Below are 21105 nucleotides of genomic sequence, written 5' to 3'. Positions count from 1 at the left end.
ACCAGATTGGCTTCGTTTCCTATAACGCAGTTTAGCTATGTGGATTTTCTGCAATTATTTGAAGGAAAGGAAAAAAAAACATACTATTGTATAAGCTGTACAGGGAAATATCTGGGCAAGGGCTGCAGAGATAAGCACACACTGGACAATATATTAAATACTCAGATTAACAAAAACTGGCTTGGAAACAATATTTAATTTGTCAGACTCAATCCCCATCAGTGCTGCCATGGGCAAAATCATTAAACTCCAGAGAAAAAGTTCACTCTTTGGCTGCATAAAGGAAATAGAACTGGTGCAATGGCATTAGCAGAAAGAGTTTTGAAAGACTAAAATACTGACCTTTTGGAAAAAAAACCCTCCCAAAACAACACATGCATTAGTCATAACCAAAATATTGTGCAGAATGCAGCTTCCCAAGGGATTTGGCTTCGTTTCAGAGCCACCAGGGTTCAGCATCAAGTACAAGGCTGTTTACTCGCCTTGATGCAAGTAACACAGCGTGAGGTAGAGATGGTGCATCAGACCCACAAAGCCAAAGGGGACCTCAAAGATCATCTGGTCCCTCTCTTTGCAAACACACAAAGATCAGCCTTACAAATGCCATTTCTGACATGTTCTCCTGTAACCTGTTCTTACACACATCCGCAGGCAATCTATTCCGGTTATTCACTATTTTTGGCACCAGAAAGCTTTTACTAATCTCACTCGGTCTTGCTGCAGTTGGAGCCCATGACTTTCTGATCAATTTATTATAAGCGGTGTGAACAAAACTCCCTTCTTTGAAGCGTCCATTCACAAATTAAGAGAACAGGATGCCCCCCCTTTTTTCTGACTAAACACCACGGTTCTTTCAGCCTTCTACGGATCAGTCTTACACCCTCTGATCGTTCTCACCACCCTTCTCTATGTTTGTTCTGCATCATCCCCGAGGTGCAACTCCCAAAACCAGGTACCGCAGCTCCGGCTCGCTCCCCAACAGGCTCCGGCAGAGCTGGGAAACCTCACATACACTGCAGCTTATTTCTGTTTATACAGCCAAATATTACACTACTTTTTTCTACAAGAGTATGTGATCAACCATGGTATTTTTATGGTTTTCCACACAACTCAATTATTTAACTCTGCTCGCATACCCAGATCCTCCTGGCTCAGCACTGTTCCTTCCATGATACACGTTTGTGTGGTTTGATAGAGATCACGGAGTGTAAATCGGAAATGCTGGCAAGATATTTGATGATAACCTGATAACTGAATATGACAAATCAACTATTCAACAATAACCCGACAGGTATGCCCGAACTTCCACAACACGAACCACTCGTGATGCACAGTGCAGCCAGTCAATGCTGTAGGAAGCAGAAGAGATCATCTGCCTGTCCTGGGCCACAAAAAAAGATCAGAGCATTGAACGTGGAGTCTTCTAGACCAGGAATACACACTGCAAAGGCACTTTGTAGTGTTGCTCATGACCATTGCTACCGGAAAACGCAAGCTGAGAGCAACAGCCGCTTGCTCCTGTATCCTCACAGCTCTTGAAACCATAGAAAACCTTTTGACACAAGTCCAGGGTAACATGAGCTGAACTTTACTAGAAGGGAATCAAATAATGATATCACTGTGCTGCCAAGACTCATTCTGTTCACCTCCAGAACAGCTTTGCTACCTCTGCAGGAGATATTGCAAAGGGCACAGACTCTTTAAACAATGAGGGCAGCAACAACCACCTCCTGCTGCTGTTCCACACCAAATTCCCTTATCTAACCAGCACTCCTGCCCACTTCAGGAAATGTTAATCACAGCAGGTTGAATCATCTTTGACTTCTAGACAAATCCTAATCTGGATTTAGTTTAGCAGGCAACACACAGACATGATTGAGCTTGGCATTTTTAATACACATTCATATGCATGTACATACGCACAGTTGTATAACTAGCAGAAGATACACGTTCATAATCGTGCAATAACTTCCTACCTCTGTAGCCCAAATGGAAGGAAAGTCAAACCAAGTTGTGGAGAACCACAGCCATACCAAACATCCTTTTCTTACTTGCTACCTATGGCAGCATCTGCTACCTATGGCAGCTGGCAGTCGTGTTGCAGTGTGGCTATTCACCCTCACCCTCTTATTTGCCTATGACTAAATCCAGTAACAAACAGGCAAATTGTCAGGGGCACAAAGCCCACCACTTAGGCATGATTTAAATCAAAAGATTAGTAATGGGCTTGAACTCTGAGTGCCTGTAGCACATGAGATACTATGTTTGTGTTTCTTTGTGTGTCACAGAGGCACCCCAGAAGTCCATTTAGACTGGCAATAAGCTCCAAACAGACTTTAACCAGAACTGTTTAGCAGAAAGCCAGCTAGAAAGGGGTTTATCAAAAAATATTCAGCACCCCAACACTGATTCCAGTTGCTCAGTTACTACACAGCTGATTCCAACTTGAGGGATCTCAGAGCTCTATAGGGTGATGATTTAAGGTGCATCTTCTCACACTTCCACAAAGCGAGGATTCTCAGGGATACCCAGATCACTTACCAGTTGGGTGAGGCGTCTCAGTCCTCAAGGACCATTCCTTGCTGGCCAGTCTGAGGAGGAGCAGCTTCCACTGCAGACCCGCTGCTCCAAGGAGACCAGCTCAATGGGGTCTCCAGCAGCTCCATTTACACCCTGGTTCAATCTGAGATGGGGTCATTTATGGTCAGCAGTCCAGAAACTCTCTCAGCCAATATGTTTCATGAGTCAAGGGCCCTGTCTGCAGATGACAGGGCCTGTGCACAACCATAGTGGTCTATCAGCCTACAAGTTCATTGCTTTAAGGGGAAAAGGGATACTTGCAGTAGACGCAGACCCCAGTAACAGGAGCATCTTTGACTACTGAGTCCATAGAGCAGCATATTCCCCTGATTTGTTCCCATTCTGGCTCAGTTTGTTTGTGGGTCACTAATATCCCTCCATGTCAGTTAGAGGAGGCTCATTTAAAAAAAGACAACAGAACTGTAACAGCCACTTTGGAAAGTGTTTATTCAAAAGCTTCATAGCACCATCTTGGTTTTTTAAAACATCCAAATAAAATGCAGCAATTAAAATGTTTTTTCCTGTTGAGCATGACACTAACTCCACCTGTGAACATACTTATGGTTGTTCTTGCTAATGTAACTGAAAAATAGCACACAGACATAGCACCAGGCCTTGATATGGATTATCCAGTCCTAGCTCAATAATGGAAGAACAAAACCAACTGGAAACCTCAAGGAAACAATTCAACTGGAAAATTTTCTAAAGGTAATTTTCAGCAGTTTCAATTCTTACGTCCCCTCCAAAACTTCAGCAAAACTAAAAATGTGAATATATAAAATACTTTGGGCATTATTTATGGTACAAGTCAGACCATGGATAGTTAATTCATGAGTATCTTGATGTATTTGTTCTAACAATCACCTAGCTGTTAATTCTAGAGGGCCTTTTAAGGCCAGCTTTTCTAGGGAAAACACTGGTCAAAATAACTCTACTGTTACTATGCTGATTGTTATTAAAAATGTAAAGGTAAAAATCAAAACCTGCCATTGACAGCACTTGTAATACATTTTCATTGAGTTTTTTCCTCATCCCTTTTTAGTTTTGCAGAGCAGCCTGAGAGCTTTATTCAGCCACTCAGTAAAGCGCTATTTCCCAAAGGTCTTTAACTTACATTTCAAGAGTACGGACCATGCTGAGTGCCTGGTCACATTAGCATTTGGCTATGGCTTCCGACCACTGGAATTCTCTATTGCATCTACTTCTGGTTGACCATTAAGAGGCAAATATGCTGTAATTCACTTGGCTAAAGCCCCCATAGGGTCCCAGGCTGGCAATACGATGGGTTCCTGCTGCATCACTGCCAAGATGTCATCCGGTACGTGCTTCTTATCCACCACAACTTCGTACACGTACTCAGAAAACCAGTCATCGGTCATGATCAGGTAACCTGGAGTGAAAACAGTTCATTACAACACAATCATTACCAGGACAGTGGAGCAGTTACATATACAAGTTTCACCTGTGAATGAGGCATTGAACAGGACTTAGTCATACTTTATATCTCAAGATCAAACTAACATATAGGCTAATCGGATGTACTTCATATGCACTGAAAGATCAAGAAGCCTGTTAGGAAAATCAAGAGCCATGATATCCATCATCTACGCTTCCTCTGTTAAAGCAGGCATCGAGAATACCCAAGTGAGTGGCAACACCTTAAAGCAGTTAAGGCAGAATGTAAAGTTTGTGTGTGACTTTACAAGTTCCAGGATTTTGTTAAGAAAAAGCAAATTTCCCAGGTGAATATCCAAATCAGCTTAAGAAAACATTCAGTTCTTGCAGTAAGAGGAAGCCATCTGCTCTCCTCAAATGTAAAGCCATCTAAACCACACCTTGCTGAACCAAATCTTAGTTTTCTCCCTTAATATAATTAATACAGAGAATTTCAGTGAACAGGCTTTGAACTGGGGGGGGTGGAAATCACATTTAGAGTATCACAGGTTTCGCAGAAAGCTGTCATTGGAGGCAAACTGCTCAAGGTGAACTGAAAATAACAGTGGCTGGGAGAAAGCATTTAGAAGACAGATGAGAAGGCTTTATGTAATAAAGTTCCTCATGTCCTTATACAGTATCATCACACAATCAAATGAAACAAGAAAATGTCCAAAGAATATGGACAATAAATGCATCTATCTACACCATCTTGTTTCTAAAGCAAGAGATCAGATAATTCCCATAAATTAAAAACCCTATCAATTGTAATCCAAGCTAGAAGCCATTTTGGAGACTCTGCCAAAGGGAGCTGCCTTGATTATTCTCTCCCCAGGATATGAGTTCTTGGGACACACAAAAACCTCTCACTCCCAAGAGCCAACAAGTAATTGCACCCTGAGAGGATAATGAACTGTGCTGCTGACATCCTGTATCTCGGAGCTTGACAGCGCTGATTAGGATCACAGCGTCTGAACGAGAAGGAAGCGTCAAGCAGAACTTCAGACCATGCAAATAAGGTCACTCATTGAGAAGGCCCGTGCCCACCGGCACAATGAGAGCCCTTATCAATTTCTTCATTAAAAAGAGACCTTATACACAGCAATACATCTACCTATGAGCCTGCCAGCCAGGTAACAGGAGTGAAAAAGGAACGGAAAAGTTTATTGCATTTCTGTGCAGGGTACACAGAGTTTTATCTCGGGTAATTTATATATTGCTTCTACTCACACCATTTGTGTGTTAAGGTCAGAATATAGAAAAACTGGGAACAGCATCATCATGTTGTAACAGAGCACAGCACCTGATCGCAAAACCGCACTCCTCTGTGTAAGAGGCTGGTCCTCGTTTCTCTAACCTACCCTAAGGAAAACCTAAAAATGCGGCATTTGAAAACTGCTGAGCTGCTGGTGGGTCAGGGATGAGGGGCCTGGGAGTTACTGCCCAACCCAGGATTTGGGCACCTGAAAATCAAGACCATGAAAGTTCCCAAAGGACTTGGTACAAGCCACTCTGTGCTTGTGCCACAACTCCTCCACAGGGAGAACCAACTAACAGAGTCTCTTTCATAGTGTGTTCATAGGATTATATATATACACATATAGACACTAAAGATCTGCAGTTAAATCCTTGAAGCATGAGGAGTATGTGTGCAACAGCCAGCACAAGAAACTGAAGTCAAAAGGGAGTTGGAGATGTATCACAAGAAAGCTCTTTTCCTGCCAAAACAAGCAGATGGACCCCTATCAAATGGATGTGATAACGTGATTTAGTGTTCCCCTCTTGCTTGCTTTTAAAAAAAGATATCCGATGGGATAAGCCGGGTTCACAGTTCGGTAATGATGTACTGTGTCTCCAGAACAAAAGAGTAAGCAGAATAATTAAACTTGCCTGCACGGCTGACAAAGTGCCAGTAAGACACAGAAAGGAAATATTTGACTGGGAAGTGACTTTTTTTACCTCAAAAACAACAACCAATGTTTGTCAGCAGCTGTGTCCATTCCTTGAGAAAAAACAGACATGATTCCAAGAAACACTTTTACAACAGATTAATATAATTACTACATATTTAGGGGAGGCAACGCTGTTCCCAGGGCCTCCCTTTCTCTAGCACAAGCACTACCAGAAGAATTCAGTTCTGCCCATTCCACACAGTGTGAGCAATAACGAACTGCATCCCACGATACCCAAAGCAGGAGTCACGGTCCTGGCCGTTCTGCACCATGCAGATCTGGGGAAACTGGAATTATCTGGCACGTCGGACTGTGCTCAGAGCAAAGCAAGAGGGACCCTGTGTGAAAAAACACTTTGATTTCCTACCAACAATAAGTCATTTGTTTCATTGTTTTTTAATGAGTGAAAGTCTATTCCCTGGTGTCCTGCTGTAGGCTGTGCCCTTTATCAACCTGTCCAAGAAATAACGGAGTTGGGGATTACTTGTATCCCCCACACCCAACTGGGCCCCAACTGGGATGTGCCAAGTTTAACATCATTCTTGGCCGCCTCTTCAGTGATGTGGATTCTGGGTCTCTGCACTGGACTTACCCAAGTCCTCAACAAGGCAGATAAGATAAAAACACAACAGAAAGCCCACAACACGGCCAGACAGACCCAGTGGCACAGCAGGACAGTCAGCAAATCCTCACCCTCCTACACCAGCTGGTACTGGACACTGAAGCGTGAAAGAGAAGGGCAGGAAGGGGATGAAACCTGCCAAGTTACCTCTTGTAATGTTTGGGAATGAGCTCCGAAGGATATGGCAATTTGCCTTTAGCTCAACAGTGGGTGGTTTGGTTATACCTAAGAAAATCATTCAGGGAATCACCTCCCTGAAAAAGTAGTCAAATAAAAGTCAAGCTTCATAGTTCTGATGGGGTTTTCTGTCAAGGCACTTCTCCAGGAAACTCCCCAACCAAAACAAACCCCAGACAGCGAGCGAGACTCTCCAGGGACCACGGCCTCCACCAGAACACCACAGATAAGTGGCAGTGACTCACCCAGAAGAGTTCACATAGATGGCATGCACACAACTCATGTGTACAAGGGTTTATCCAAGTCACTCTGGGGTCCTGTTACATTTCAAGGGAACAACTAGCTCCTCTTAAACGGCTCTAGAAGAACTCAATCTTGAAAAGTGAACCCAGATTTAGAAAAGAGCTAAGGTCTAAGGAAGGTAAACTGTTACAGCAAGCCAAGTAAGCCGGCAAACAAGTTCAAAGTAAAACTCCAAGGCTAGGTGACTGGCTTCATATAGTGTTATTTCCAACTTAGCCTGAGGCACAGTATTTCTTTCATTTCTAGTTGCTGTAGCTTTTTATTTTGGATTCCATGCCCGAAGTGAAGAAAGCCAGGAGCACAGCAGGTCTCCACACGCATCAATCACAGCTCGGCAGCTCCGTGGGAGCACTCACCGACGCTCTGTCCCTGTCACACTAGCACAGAACCGCCGCTGCTCCGTCACGGCTCAGCGGGTACAACTGCTACTGGCGGCATCAGGCTTCTGTCTGCCGCACTGCCCTTTGGGAGCAGAAGCCGGTATGCTGAAATTGAGCCCAGTTTTCCTCAAGTTCTAATAAAGAACAAGTCTGAACCTTAGCCAAGGGCATATACGGCTACACAGTCAAAGGTGTTGACAGACACCTATTAACTTCGAGGCTCGGAGCACTAACCAAAGTCCACGCTGAGTGGTTGTAAAGCGAGCTGAGTAAGGTGCTCCCTTCCTGGACACTTTACCACTAGTAGCATCTAACATCAAACCAACTATCTGGAGTGTCTCAAAACAGTGTTCTGACAGCTAGAGCACAACTAACCAGGCATTTCAGTATATTATCTATTATATATAAAGCTGCTTCACAAAATTATTAATTTGGTTTTGGAGACAAGTTTTGATGTTACTTTTTAGTATTGATTAGCCTTCTTAATCCAACATTTCAAAGTACATTTTACTACTGTCCCATTGAGCCTTGAAGGTAGAACATAAACATACTGTCATTGTTATGTCAAGATTAAATAGTTATTGAACTACTTAGCTCCGAGTGTCTATAGCCAACTCAGAACAGACACCACTGCAAGACCACATGAGTTCAGTTTTCTATTCCCGTGACTATAAATCACTTTACCTTTATTACCACGGTCTTCACCCCAGGAGTTTTCCACTCTCCATTTTTCAAATGCATCTTCTTGCCCATCCTGTGACAGAACAAGTCGATGGCTGTTTAGTAGTGAAGTCTAAATCCAGCACCAGCAAAACAGAGCTCCACTCCCAAAAGTCTACAGGCACTGGCAAGTTTCAGACAACTGTTTCTTGCTAATTGTTGGAGAAATGCAGTTTTTTAAAATACTTGTCTACCTACTTACATAAAGTATGAGGAAATGTGGCCAAGAAGAGAGCTTGCAATAAGTATTTTAACCAGGAAGCTTAAGTTTAACTAAATTCAAGTTTGGACTTAAACAACTTGACAGAATTTAAGCAGCCTCCTCCATCACCTATCAGGACTTTGGGCCTTCTGAAACACAGAATGGACAACTGGCTTGAACCAGGAATCGGAGGGAAGGAACATGGACAGTGAAGCGACTGTAATTAATGGTTTAGAACAGCGTTAATAAGAGCAAGTGCAAGCACTCAGAGGATCTGAAGGATACAGCTCCAAGCCTGGTGCTTCAAGAGATACACAAGGCTCCTAATTAGCATGAAGTAATTGACTTCATGTCCAGCAGTATTTTAGCCTGCATTGTGTGTACCTGAACCTGGTTCAAATCCACTGAGTACATAAGAGCACTGAAAACAACTTCACGTGCTCGCTGTGCCAAAGCAAACTGTTGCTTCCGCCGAGCAGCCTCTCCTAAGGAAACAGCAGGTCCCTTGAGGAACCAAAGAATGGTTATTCTTTCCCTACTGCAATATTTTTAACTACAAAAAAATAACATGTAAAACACCCTATAGGTTCATTTTTAATATGCAATGGAATATTGTTGTATTGCTTCTATTCTCACTTTAAAAAATATAAAAAAATAACAGTCATTAAAACAAGACACTTGAGAGCCACCAGACTAGGGATAAGTCAACTCTCAATTCTTTCAGCCAGAAATCAGGATAAATATGTTCATGTACATTAAGTTTTTAACCAAAAGGTGCATTTAATCCACATCAGTTTTTCATGTTGTAAAATCATAATAGGATTTTTTAAATCTTCAAAGTCTCTTTATAAAGTAGGTAAATCCAAAATATTACATTTTACAACTCAGTTTATCAAAGCTGCTTTAGATTAAGTTAAGGTTTAATATAAGACAACATGCTCAAATAAAAAGTAGAAAAAACTTAGTCCATTTTGAATGTGGAAAAGCCTCTAAATGCTGAACTTGTCTAGGATAATTTCTTTTAAACCATCTTTTGATTTTAGAGATACCATCCATTTACACACATTCTTTATCAGGTCACATTTTATGTAGCTACACATTTAAGTGTGCAAGAGAATGAATTTAGAGACTACAGACTATAGCAGCCAATGAAGTGCAGCCAGTAACTGGCTACAATCAGTACAAACATACACACTGTGAATAGATAAATAGGCTTTAAACACCAGAAAGGCATCGTTTTCAATCTTTAACAAGAAATATTTTTTTAGAGATGTGTTCATGCAATCTGACACACAAAACAGAACTGGTAAGAGCCCAGAACATAGAATACAACAGGAAAAGTTACACTGAATTGTAAAATGTAACTCGGGAAAATTCTTATGGCTGAGCAATCCCATCTCAAGTCCTCACACTTAAGAGCTCAGACTTTTTCAGTTCTATACAAGCTGTTATTTCTCCAGCCAAGGTCATGTTGGACAGGAAGGGATCACTTCAAAGAAACTTTAATAGTGACAGCTTCTGGAAATAAATGGAAAACATCAACACTGAAAATTTACAGCTTGAGGTTATCTGCATAGTTCTTTTTACTTCATATGTGCTTTGTTATACTGCCAGGAGCTGATTTAGTTGTGGATTCATCTGTCTGCCACAGAGCTATTTTGGACACCGTTTTCCTCTCCTAATTACGAGCAGGTCAGAGGGGTCACATGCCAGCGAGCTGCAGGAGGTGAACAGCGCTGCAAAGTGCCTCCTGCTGGTATTTTAACAGAAGGAGCTCCACGCCGTAAAATACAGATTGGACTAACCCATGGTAGAAAATACTTGCTGTCATACTGAGTGTCTTGCTCAGCACGATGCATCAAAATCTGTATTTAAAAACTAGTTAATACAGGTCTTCTGATATCTTGAAAACAGAAGCTGACTTTCTCCTATAAAAGTTGGTGGGCAGGAGAGAAACCCTTGACTTGTCCAAAATTCTCACCTCCTTTTTAAATATTTATAGTTCTGAACACTCAGATACCAACAATGCAGGGAGAACAGACAACCTGGGCCTTCGTTGCGACACACAGGCTGAGCTCCAACATTAGAGCTTACACACTGTGAGCGAGCCCAGAGTACAAACAAGCTGCCAGGATATTCAAATACATCTGTGCAAACATCAGAACTCCGGGAGGGAGACGGTACCTTCTCGGTGACAGCAGTCAGGACCATGGCATGGGTCATCAGGGATTCTCCAAAGATTAACCGTTCTGCTTTGTTCATGTTCTTCACAGAAACACCGAACACCAGCTCATGGTTATATCTGTTAGAAAGCCACATAAGCAACATCAAAAAGGACACAATTCTCACTAGTAAATCAGAGCATCTGTAGACTGTGGTGTCCCAGGAGCCAGTGCACAGATGTACAAATTCAACTATTTTTAGTGTCAGAACTGATCCCTTTAGGAGTTTTTCGCCAAATACCAGACAATTCAAATAAATAAGAATATTTAACAACCACATGTAGTGCATCTTCAAATGATTCAAATTTTAGCTAATGATTTCTCATGCTGCCGAATTACTTAAATATAGTCTTTTGGGGTATTAATCCAGTCTGTACAAATTAGTTTAATAAACAGTGATGTCCTAGCCAAGTATCCCAAATGCTATTGTTTTGACTTTCTACTTACATATTCAAGTCATTGATTCCCAGCTTGCCATAGAAGTGCTTTGCAACATCACAGCCAAACCACACAGCCTACAAATAAAAGGCAGAATCACATCTAGGCCATATCCCAGTGAGTTTTACATCACAAGAGGTAAAACTCTTATGCCACCCGTGAAGAGAAACCAAACCAACCTCGCCATCCTTAATAGATGCTGCTGCTAGTTTTTTCAAGACATCAACAGGCTGGTTGTTATAGAGGGTTTTCCTCCCTCCTACCATGTTGCCCAGGTACTCCACTGTGTACAGCCTGTTGTACGGGTTCTGAGGTCGAGGATCATTCACTAGACAAACCTGCCAAAAACCAAGATGTCATAAATTAAGGTGCAACTTAACTGAAATATTTTGAAGTGAATCTAGATGGATTTCTCAGAATTGTTTTTGTCCCAGCCAGCAGTCTGTCCCATGAGCAAACAAACCCTTGGCTGAAATACCAGGTTTAAGGTTTTTAAGTTCAACTCATAACTGTGGCATAGCAGCTTTGCATGTTATTCCTGCTCTCTAATGGCATCTTGTGACTGATTTGATTGTTACATATTCTATCATTACAAAATGACATAGAAGTGCAATGCAAGATCATGGTTAATTGAAGGGTAAAGCACAAACAAGAGAATAAACCCAAGGCCACCTGTGGCTTGTGCGAGCAGCACCTGTCACACATGGTGCAGTTACAGGGGCAATAGTACACCTGCAACTGTGGAAAATAAGTGGCTTAGCAGGTAAAAGAAACAACAAACAAGAACCACACAAAACCAAACAACAACAACAGAGATCCTGGGAAGCTACTGCCTTTCAGCAGCCCAACCTTGTCCTCCATGTTGAAGTAAGGCTTCACATGCTCATTGTAGAACTGGACGGGTGTCATCGGGCCGTACTTGTGGTAGGTCTTCTCCTTATCCCGGAACTCCCAGCAGAATGTCTCCGGAGGGTTGCCCAGGCAAGTACTCACTATTCTGAATACCTGCCCAGAGAAGCAAACAGCTGTGAACTTGCCAAAACACATGGGGCTGCCTCTCCTACCACAGCAATGCCACCAGTGAATTGATCTCTCCATGTGAGACCCAGCTGGAGAAATGGGATCTTAACATCCACCTTTGAAGAACACAAACATACACATGTGAATTACTTGCACTCAGCTCTGGAAATCTAGGAGTTTCAACAGCTCAAACCTAATCTGAAAGGCCACAGGAAAAACATGTCTCCCCATTCTCACACTCTGTATTCTCAGGTAAATCATCAGGCAAAACAAAAGCTTAAGGTTGAACACAAATTCCAGCTTATCATAGGAAAGCAGCAGCCAAAAGCAAAAGCCAATACACTGCCTGGTCTCATTCCAACATTTAAGTAATTCTGAAGCTCCTCCAACAAGATACTTTTCCAGTGCAAGAAAAACTACAAATTGATTCTAGAAAGGTTTAAGCATTTGGCACATGCAGAGACAAACCTGACCTTATAATGTACATACAGCAAAGCATTTTATCCCAGTGTTTCCCCTGTACTAATCCCTTTTTTCCCCTGTAATACACATTTGAATTTCAAAAGCCTATAAAAATCTTCTGACCTGTTTCAATACTTTCAATAATGTCTTGGTTTAGGGTTGAGCTGGCAGGTTCTGTAATTTAATTCGAGATTCCTGCCTGCTGACTGTGACATCCTTCACAGCTGACAGCATTCGATTGATTTTTAGCACAAAAAGTTGACCAGATTTCAAGTAATCAGCTTCCCTATACATCAGAATGTGAATCAGCACTTAATCACTACTGTACTTTCCCACAGGGCTGATCATAAACTGTGCCAACTCATAGGCAGTGTAACCAGATGACTGTCTGTAGGAATATTTAGCAGGACCTGCCACAGGTACTACGGGGACAGCAAACTGAATTGTATTTAAATAGGTGTGAATCTGTTTTACTCCGGCTAACACTGGTCTGCTTCAGCTCTGTCCACGTCCTGAGCACAAGTCTTATTTGCAAGGAACCAATAGGTTATTCAAAATAAGGGGAGTCAAATCTCAGCTGCACCTTCTGCATGGACACCCAAGGCCTGTGGTTCGCACCAGCTCTCCGGGGCTCTCGGCCTTCACACCTTCCTCTCCGCAGATTTCCACGGGGGGGGATACACCACCTTCCCCAGAGCTGACTTGCTCTTTCTGGAGCCAGTTGAGCTGATTCACATATATCCCAAGGCTCCGTAAGAACCAGTTTTGTGCTAAATTGCACTTTGTGCTGACGGCAAAAGCAATGCAATGTTCATGCTAAGTAACACTATTTGGCTGTGAACAAAATACAAATAAAGGTGTTCTTGCTCCAAGCGTTTTAAGAAAACAAGTGAAGAGATTAATTACAGGTTGAAACAAGGGTGTGGGCTTAATGCTCTTACTGGAGGAACTCGCACATTAAATTCTCAATAAATACGCTAAAGAGCAAATGTAAATTCCTAAGCTACTATAAATATTTAATTTTGCACAGACGGCACAAAAGGTAGCATTTGCTGTAGCTACACCCACATTACCTCTGATAACCCCAAGTGGCAAGAGGTGAGGCCACAAAAACAAAATAAGCAAGAAAGGTGCTTAAAAGGGGAGAAACGAGCAGGCGGCCTCCAGCCAGAGGAAGGAAAGTGATGGAGACGCAAGTCTCAAGTTCAGAGGCAGCAGAGCCTGGGAAGGGCCTCCCTCAATTGTTTTGTCACCACAGCCATCATGGGCCATCTCAGTATCTCACAAGCTTCCCCTATCAATAAATAAAATAAGGAGACATATTTAAACTAAAGAGTGATCTATATCACTCTAGTGACAACTAGAACCAAGATAAGGCAAAGTCATACTGGCCTATGCTAAAAACCAAAAGGAGTGAGGAGGGCAAAAGGACACTCCTGATAAGGAAGAGTGTACAAAGAACAGTAAAGGAAAAAAAATTCAATCACATGCACCATGCTGATTTCAACTTCTGACCTGCTATGCACTGGTTTGATAAGAAGAATGTTTATACAGTTCTGGAGTGAATATTTAATCTTGTGTTCCAGTACGACTGCCCCATTTTAGCGAAAGCGCTGCCTCCCTGCATGAGCAAACCAAGACTTGCTATGTGAATAAAACTTCACAGAACTGAACCAAGTTCTGCTTTGCGCATACAAAACTAGACGCAACACCACTGGTATACATATAAACACATGAAATAAAAGAGCAGTCTCTAACCTCTAAAACTAAGTGGTTTTAAAGTATCCAAGATGGGTGCAATTGCACATTTCAACTATAATGTTTCTTGAACATAAATCCACTTAAGTTGTAAAGCACCACAAGAGGAAATACTGTGTTAACTTGAGAGATCAATACTTGTATTTAGGTGAACTGCCTGAAGCTTTACAGAAACATCCCAAGATAGATTCTGCCTAAAACTGATGTTTACTGGATTGCAGAAAAAACACATAGAATTGATTTATTGAGTCACCTAAAGACAGACATGGAAACCACTGTGTCACTTTGCATTGTATGTTTGAGAAACAAATGAAATATGTACTTTCAAAAAAAATGGATGCACTTTCTCATAGTAAACCAGCCTGAACTTTCAAAGTTGCTTTTGGGTATTGTACGAAGACTCGTGAATAAGAAAAACAGCACATGCCACTGTCACATTCAGTGTGAACAGACAGAGGGCCAGCCCTACACACACAGGGCACACTGCAGACTTGTTGACTGATTATCTTGATAGAGCTCATTCACACAGCCAGAACCTGAGGCTGTGATTCCTTCCCCAGCACCAGGCCACAGCTGGATTCAGCCCTGTTACCCTCACATCTTTTCCATTATGCAGGACCCCTTTCGTTGTTCTTTTCCGCTCTCTTGTGGGGAATTTCTGCAACAACACCTGTGCTGTATGATTTCACATTCAAGCCACCGGAATGCTGTTTTCAACCTGCCTCCTTCCTATTTTTTAATAAAAGCCTGACAGGCCACTATTTTGATTTCTCTTGAGATACAAAATGCTGCTTTCCTACAGAAAGGGGCCAATGTCTCCATAAAATATAGTTCTGGAGTCTATAAATTCAATATTTGTCTGGAAGCATTAGAAAAATTCAGGATGACATAAGCAACATGCCACTTCAAAACCATTCACTTGAACACCTCCAAGCCTGTTGCCATATGAAACATTCCTGGTTCAACAAACAAAAGGCACTTGTTTTGGCTGATCCAATAGCTACAGGGCAATACTAAGCAAGAAATCTCATCCATTCTGGCCTCATGTTCCAAGAAGATTCATCTCACACTATATATTTACCTCTTCTATCATAGTGTCCATTGCACAACAAAGTTCTGCTTTGTTTGTTCCAGTTTCCACCATATTTCTTAGCCGCAAACAGTATTCTCTCATCTGTTTAAAAAGAAAGTCATTTTACTATAAGAGTACGAAAGGTGTCACCTCATCAGGTTTTAAGATGCCCTATCTGGTTGTTTCCAGCACCTATTTTTCTCTTCGTAATGCATTTTTAAAATGAGAACAAAATCCCTTTCAGAAGCCTTTGTTAGATATTCTTAAAAAAATGAAGACAATTGAATTATTTAAAAGATCACCAAAAATTAATCAGAAATTAATAAATAGGTGTAACTCTGTTTTCCAAGCACTGATTTGAAGCTTACAGCCATTATCTTATAAGGCTTGATTTCCCTGGGTTCTGTAACTGCAGCGTGCTGCAACATTCATACGCATTACCGCCTCTGTGACTCACAGAGAACAGACTGGCTTCATACTGTAAAATTTATTTTGCAATTCTAATGCATAATTGATCTCTTGGTTGGTAAAAAGAACAGCGCGTTTCTCCACGGCCCACAGAGCCGCAGGACGAGCAGCACATGCTTCCCATTACTGTCACCATCCATAAGGCTGGGAGCAGTGAGTGGCGCTCCCACAAGACCAGCTGGTTTGCGATGTTCAAGACGAGAATAACATTAACACCCAGCATTGTGTCTGAGCTCATTTAAGCGCATATTCGACATTTTTCATGTGGACTTTAGCAGGCAATTTTCCCTGAGCATGTAGTATATGAACTGGAAAAAATAATCAAAGCCCACTAAAAAAACCATGCTAATTGCCTTTTTATCTGGCTACCTCCACTAGTATCTTCCCAGATTAGTTCATTTCTGTAGTTCAGGGAGCAAGCTTACACCTTCCTTCAGACACAGCTGCACAATTTTATACTGAAAACTGATTTTTAAAATTCAGTGTTCTGAAAACGCCTTTTTTCTTTTTCTTTTTTATTCGAATTTGGCAGTAATCTCTAGAAACCTTGGCATACTGGTAGATGAAATACTGAGAGGGTGGAAAAAAGTCACCTAGATGCCAAGTGCTAGTTTTGCAGAAATAGACTTAACCAGCCACACATCAAGAATTAACTTCTTGGAAATTCGAGGATTAGGAACAATCACTATGAAAATCACGCGAGGTACTTTCAAGCTCCTGAAGGCCAGCCATGGGCATCCTGCACAAACACACCCTCCTGCTCCATGTTTTGGGATGAACAGAATTCGTGAGACTTCAGGCTGCTTTTTGAATAAAAGCAAGTTAGGTTGCTGAGATGCACTTAATACCACAGTCAATGAAGAGAAATTAAGGTGGCAAGAACACTTGGAACAGGCTGATTCCCCTCCCCTTAATTATATCACTTAAATCAATTTTTACCTTATGATTCAAGATCTCATTCATCCTTCTAGTAGCCTCTGTGGTATGAGACTCCGGGAAGTATTTCTTGGGGACAACACCATACTTTTCTAAAAGCAAGTAATAAAGCTATGGGTTAACAACTGTCTTCCTGACACAGTAGCTGCTAGTGCTTCCACTTATACCCATGTAGAAGCTAAATATTGTTGGGTTTGTGCAGAGATAAGGCAAAGTCTCTTATTTAAGCTGCAGCGTTGCAAGATGTAACAACGGCAGCATCCAAAATTCTCTGCCCTGATTAAATATTTATAAGAACTGCATGGAAAAAAAAAAAGTAACCTCCAGGCTTCAAAGAAACAAATCCCTTCTGTGATTGTAAACCTACATTATTGGCCTATTGATTTACAAAGGCATCACATTATTTCACAACAAATGAAAACAAATGCCAGTATAATTCAGATACAGAGAATTATCTCCTTAATCAGCCTAAGGATGATCCCACTTACACGGGATCTTTGCAAGACCAGCATTGCCACATTCCACATCACTTCCCTCTCACTGATCTTAACACCATCTTTCTCCAGGCTGCAACTCTGTAGTTTTGCTTCTGCCTTGTAGACACACCCTGGTCTAGCAATATTTTTTCCTTACCACCTGCCTACAAATGGTATACATGGATATAAACAGTGCCACATCAATGACTGAAGTAAAAGGGGGTTGAACCTTTTTGGTAAATGAAAACTCTGGGGTATCTAATTACTTCCGTTGATCTGAGTTCCTATCATCAGCAATATGCAAGAGTGAAGATGCCACACAAGATTTAAGCCTAGTACTTACAACCTGGCATGAAAAAGGTCTTTGATTAAAACAACATAGCAACCAACGGTGTCATATTCCTTAGCAAACTTCTAAGTCTCAAGCTATTTCCTCTTTGACGTTATTCCTCACCTCAAACCAGTCCGCAATTTCAGAAAGGGCTCTTAGTGACCAGTTCTCTTACCGATAATGTTAACCAACATGTCCCACTGTCCACCGTCATTCGTGGGGTTGGTGAGCAGGTACTGTATCAGTCTTCCTTCCACAGGCTCCTTTTTCTGAGCTGTTTCCACATAGGCATTTAAAAAGTAGTAACAACGTTCAACCTGGGACAGATGGGAAAAATAGATATTTTAAGTGTGACACTGTACATTAATTCATTCCTGAGTTTTCAGTTCTCGCAAAGTCTTTACTAGATAAAGCCACCTTCTGTTCATCCACTGAAGTTCTTATTCTCCCTCCAGTATTCCAGGGTTTATGATATAATCTTATTTCTGTCATAGACCAAATATTTAGGAGTTAGAACAGAGCTTGAGGGTAGGGGAACAGGAAACGTGAAACAGGAGTTATGCAATGAAGCCTGGCCCAAACTAGTACTGGATTTTCTCTCTTTCCCTTCGTGGAATAAAGTGGGCACAGAGTTTGCAGATCAGTAGGTCACAAGCACGACTAAAAGTCAGAGTTACAGTCGCGTTTCCCCTAAACCTCCTATGAGTAACTTTTCAAATATGCACAACACTTGAAAAAAGCCTTTTACTACTCCAAACATTAACATTTTGACAGCTAACTTTTCAGCCTGGAAGTCCTCACTTTGCTTGACCCACATTTAAAATACATATTTAAACGATACATTTCCTATATGGATTGTTAAAATAGTCCAGCCTAAACAAAATTCTGTTCCAGTATTAATACCTGATCACATAAGCTGTCCTAGCGCAACCCATGATCCGCACTACAGTACCTTATCCCAGAAAAAGAGGTACGACTGGCTGAATTCAAACTCCTCGATGTTGTATTTCTTCATGAAAGGCAGACGCATTGCATTGAGACAGGAAAAGATCCAACATCTCCCTGAGGGGTAAACCCACAAGAATTAAAACAGTTTAAGAGCTGTGTAAGACACTTTGTTTAAAACACAAGATTTGTGGGGGGACTACGGTGGGTCTGTGGATTCCCTGATGTAGGGGATGGGAACAGAAAGTGACCTTTAAGATAAGAAGGGAGTAAAAGAGTATCTGGAGATATTAAGGTGTACCTATGTGAAAAAAAAAAAAGGAGTAAAAGAGTAACACGGGCAATAGCAAAATTAACCAATGATATGTTACTATCACAGCCTGTAACCAATAGCAAAAAGACACATGAGCTGGTAAAAACTACATAAAAAGGCATCTGTGGCAATAAATGTAGACTGCTGTTTGCACATAAGAACTTTGTCTATGTTGTTTGTTCGTCTCAACTGCGACAAAGATTCAGGACACCGTTCTGCCTCAAGCCTTTGGGCACTGGGATCATAAAACACCAAAGAGTTCATTATAAGCTCAGAATGTTTTACTGCAAATGCACACGTCTTGTGATACACAGAGGGAAAAACAGGCAAACGCTGAGAATCTAAAGGGTGTAATTAACTCAAGCGGATGCTCTGGGGATCCCGTTTTGCCAGGAGTGGAAACGGCCACAGCTCCCAGCAGCACAATCACCACAACACCGTTCACCTCCCAGCCCCGGGGCTGCTCCCCGGTCCCCAGAGCCCCTTACCGGAGTTCTTCTGGTTGGTAACGGGCTTGCCCTCGTTGGGCACGGCGTGCTGGAACACCTGCACCGTGTCCTGCACCACCTGCCGCTGCAGACACACCTCCAGCGGGTCGCTCACGGTCGCCACGTTCTGGGCCAGCACGAACTGCGGCTCGGCCCGCAGCCGCCGGGTGAAGGCCGCGGCCTTCTCGGTGCTCAGCCCTGGGGGCCGCGGGGCAGCCGTCACCGCCGCGGCCCCCAGTACCGACATCCCCCCCGCCCCCACCAGCACCCGTTACCCCGGCAACCGCCTCCCCCCCCGCATCGCTCAGGTAACGGAGCGTCTTTCCCCCCCGCCCCCCGAGGTAATTCCGCATCCCCCCGCACCCGTTGTCCCGGTAACGTCCCCCCCTCACGGACAGGCCCCCCTGCCCGTTGCCCCGGTAACCGCCGGGCCCCGCCCCTCACCGCGAGCATTCATGGCACAGGCGGCGGGAGCTCCCAAAGCGGAAAACGCCGCTCAACAACCGGGCCCAGGCGGAAGCGGCTCTTATAGCCCCGGCACCGGAAGCAGGAAGAGAGGCCCCCCCCCACGCAGCCCCCGGGGCGGGGCTCGGGGGCGGGGCTCGGCGCGGGGAAAGGGGCGGGGCTAGGACGGTTGCGCGCGTCACCGCCGCCGCGCGGGGGCGCCGGGGGCTCCGTGCGCTCATCCTGCCGGGCCGCCGGTTCGAGAACGTTCAACGTCGAGAGGGAGAAGTTGAACGTGTGATAGATTGGCGCAGCCACATAAAACAGAACATTTCACAGCACTGCAGAAAGACGTACTTCTTTTCCCGTGGCTGTCGCTGCTGATTTGAACTGCTGCTGTCTCTGCTGCCCGCAGGCCGGCTGTAGGGATCAGTCCCCTGGAAAGGAGGGAGCTGAGCCTGTGTTTTGGTGAATTGGCGGAGGAATTGAAACATTGGTCTCTGAAGAAGATCCCCAGGACGCTCTTACTCATGGAAATATGTGAACGTTCTGCGGCACTGCTTGAGGTGGTCCCGAGGAGCTGCTGTTGGAGCGATAAAGGACTCAGCAAACATTCCGATTCAATGTGAATCACGCAAAAGCCATTTATTACAGAAACCAGCCTCCTTATATATGCAACTATATTCTAATCACGCATCCACGCTCCAAGCATGGATTAGCTAAATGAGTATCACGGGCTGTCCATGCACTGGAGTCTCACTGATGATACGTCCGATGATTCACGCCATGCCAGGACCCCGCTGATTGAGGAACGCCCCTCTTTCTCACAGCAGATTCTGTTCTCAGCTTCTCGAAGCGGCCTTGAGGTTCCTTTGAGCCTGACTAATTCAGCAACAAATCTTTATCTATCAAAAACCCTCCACAAGCTGCAATGCTGGAGCAGCTGCGTTCGCTCAGCGCTCTGGGTGAGGGAGGCACCACTGGGGCATCCCCATCCCTCTGCCCTGCGGTGTCACCGCCACCTAACGGGAGGGCTCAAACGGGTTTCCACAGGAGGAGGTGTTGAGCCAGGTGCCCGAGCTGGCACCGACATTGCACGGCGATGAACGTCAGTCAAGGACACGCTGCAGGTGACGCCGCGGAGGCTCCCAGCGAGTACCAGCCCTGCTGCCCCGCGTGTTGGCACATCGCGGGCTCAAATCGATTTACGGCACACACTGTTTATTGACGGTATTAGTAATGTACTGTTCTGAGCCAGGATGAGACCTTAAAAGCTTTGCCAGGACCTTGAGAAAAATGCTTGAGTGGCGCATTAGCTGGGGGGAGGGATGGAGGTGTTTTCCTGCCATGCTGGAAGATTCA

The 21105-nt window shown here is 43.4% G+C and overlaps 1 protein-coding gene across 1 annotated transcript; it reads right to left on the bottom strand.

Moving 5' to 3' along the window:
- Positions 1 to 3008: 3008 nt before the first annotated feature.
- BLMH (bleomycin hydrolase) lies at positions 3009 to 19901 on the bottom strand. The gene is made up of 12 exons (XM_065036813.1): positions 19744 to 19901; positions 19300 to 19497; positions 18506 to 18615; positions 17729 to 17870; positions 16750 to 16838; positions 15352 to 15444; positions 11880 to 12035; positions 11210 to 11368; positions 11040 to 11107; positions 10555 to 10672; positions 8133 to 8202; positions 3009 to 3970 (listed from the first exon to the last, which is right to left on the bottom strand). Exons 1-12 carry the CDS (start codon positions 19754 to 19756, stop codon positions 3819 to 3821), a joined length of 1368 nt encoding a protein of 455 aa, XP_064892885.1. The 5' UTR covers positions 19757 to 19901; the 3' UTR covers positions 3009 to 3818.
- Positions 19902 to 21105: the final 1204 nt, after the last annotated feature.

This window comes from Columba livia, chromosome 20 (genome assembly GCF_036013475.1).
Source record: "Columba livia isolate bColLiv1 breed racing homer chromosome 20, bColLiv1.pat.W.v2, whole genome shotgun sequence".
Lineage (NCBI taxonomy): Eukaryota > Metazoa > Chordata > Aves > Columbiformes > Columbidae > Columba > Columba livia.
The sequence above is the reverse complement of the archived record's forward strand: the minus strand, read 5'-3'. Positions and strand labels throughout refer to the sequence as shown.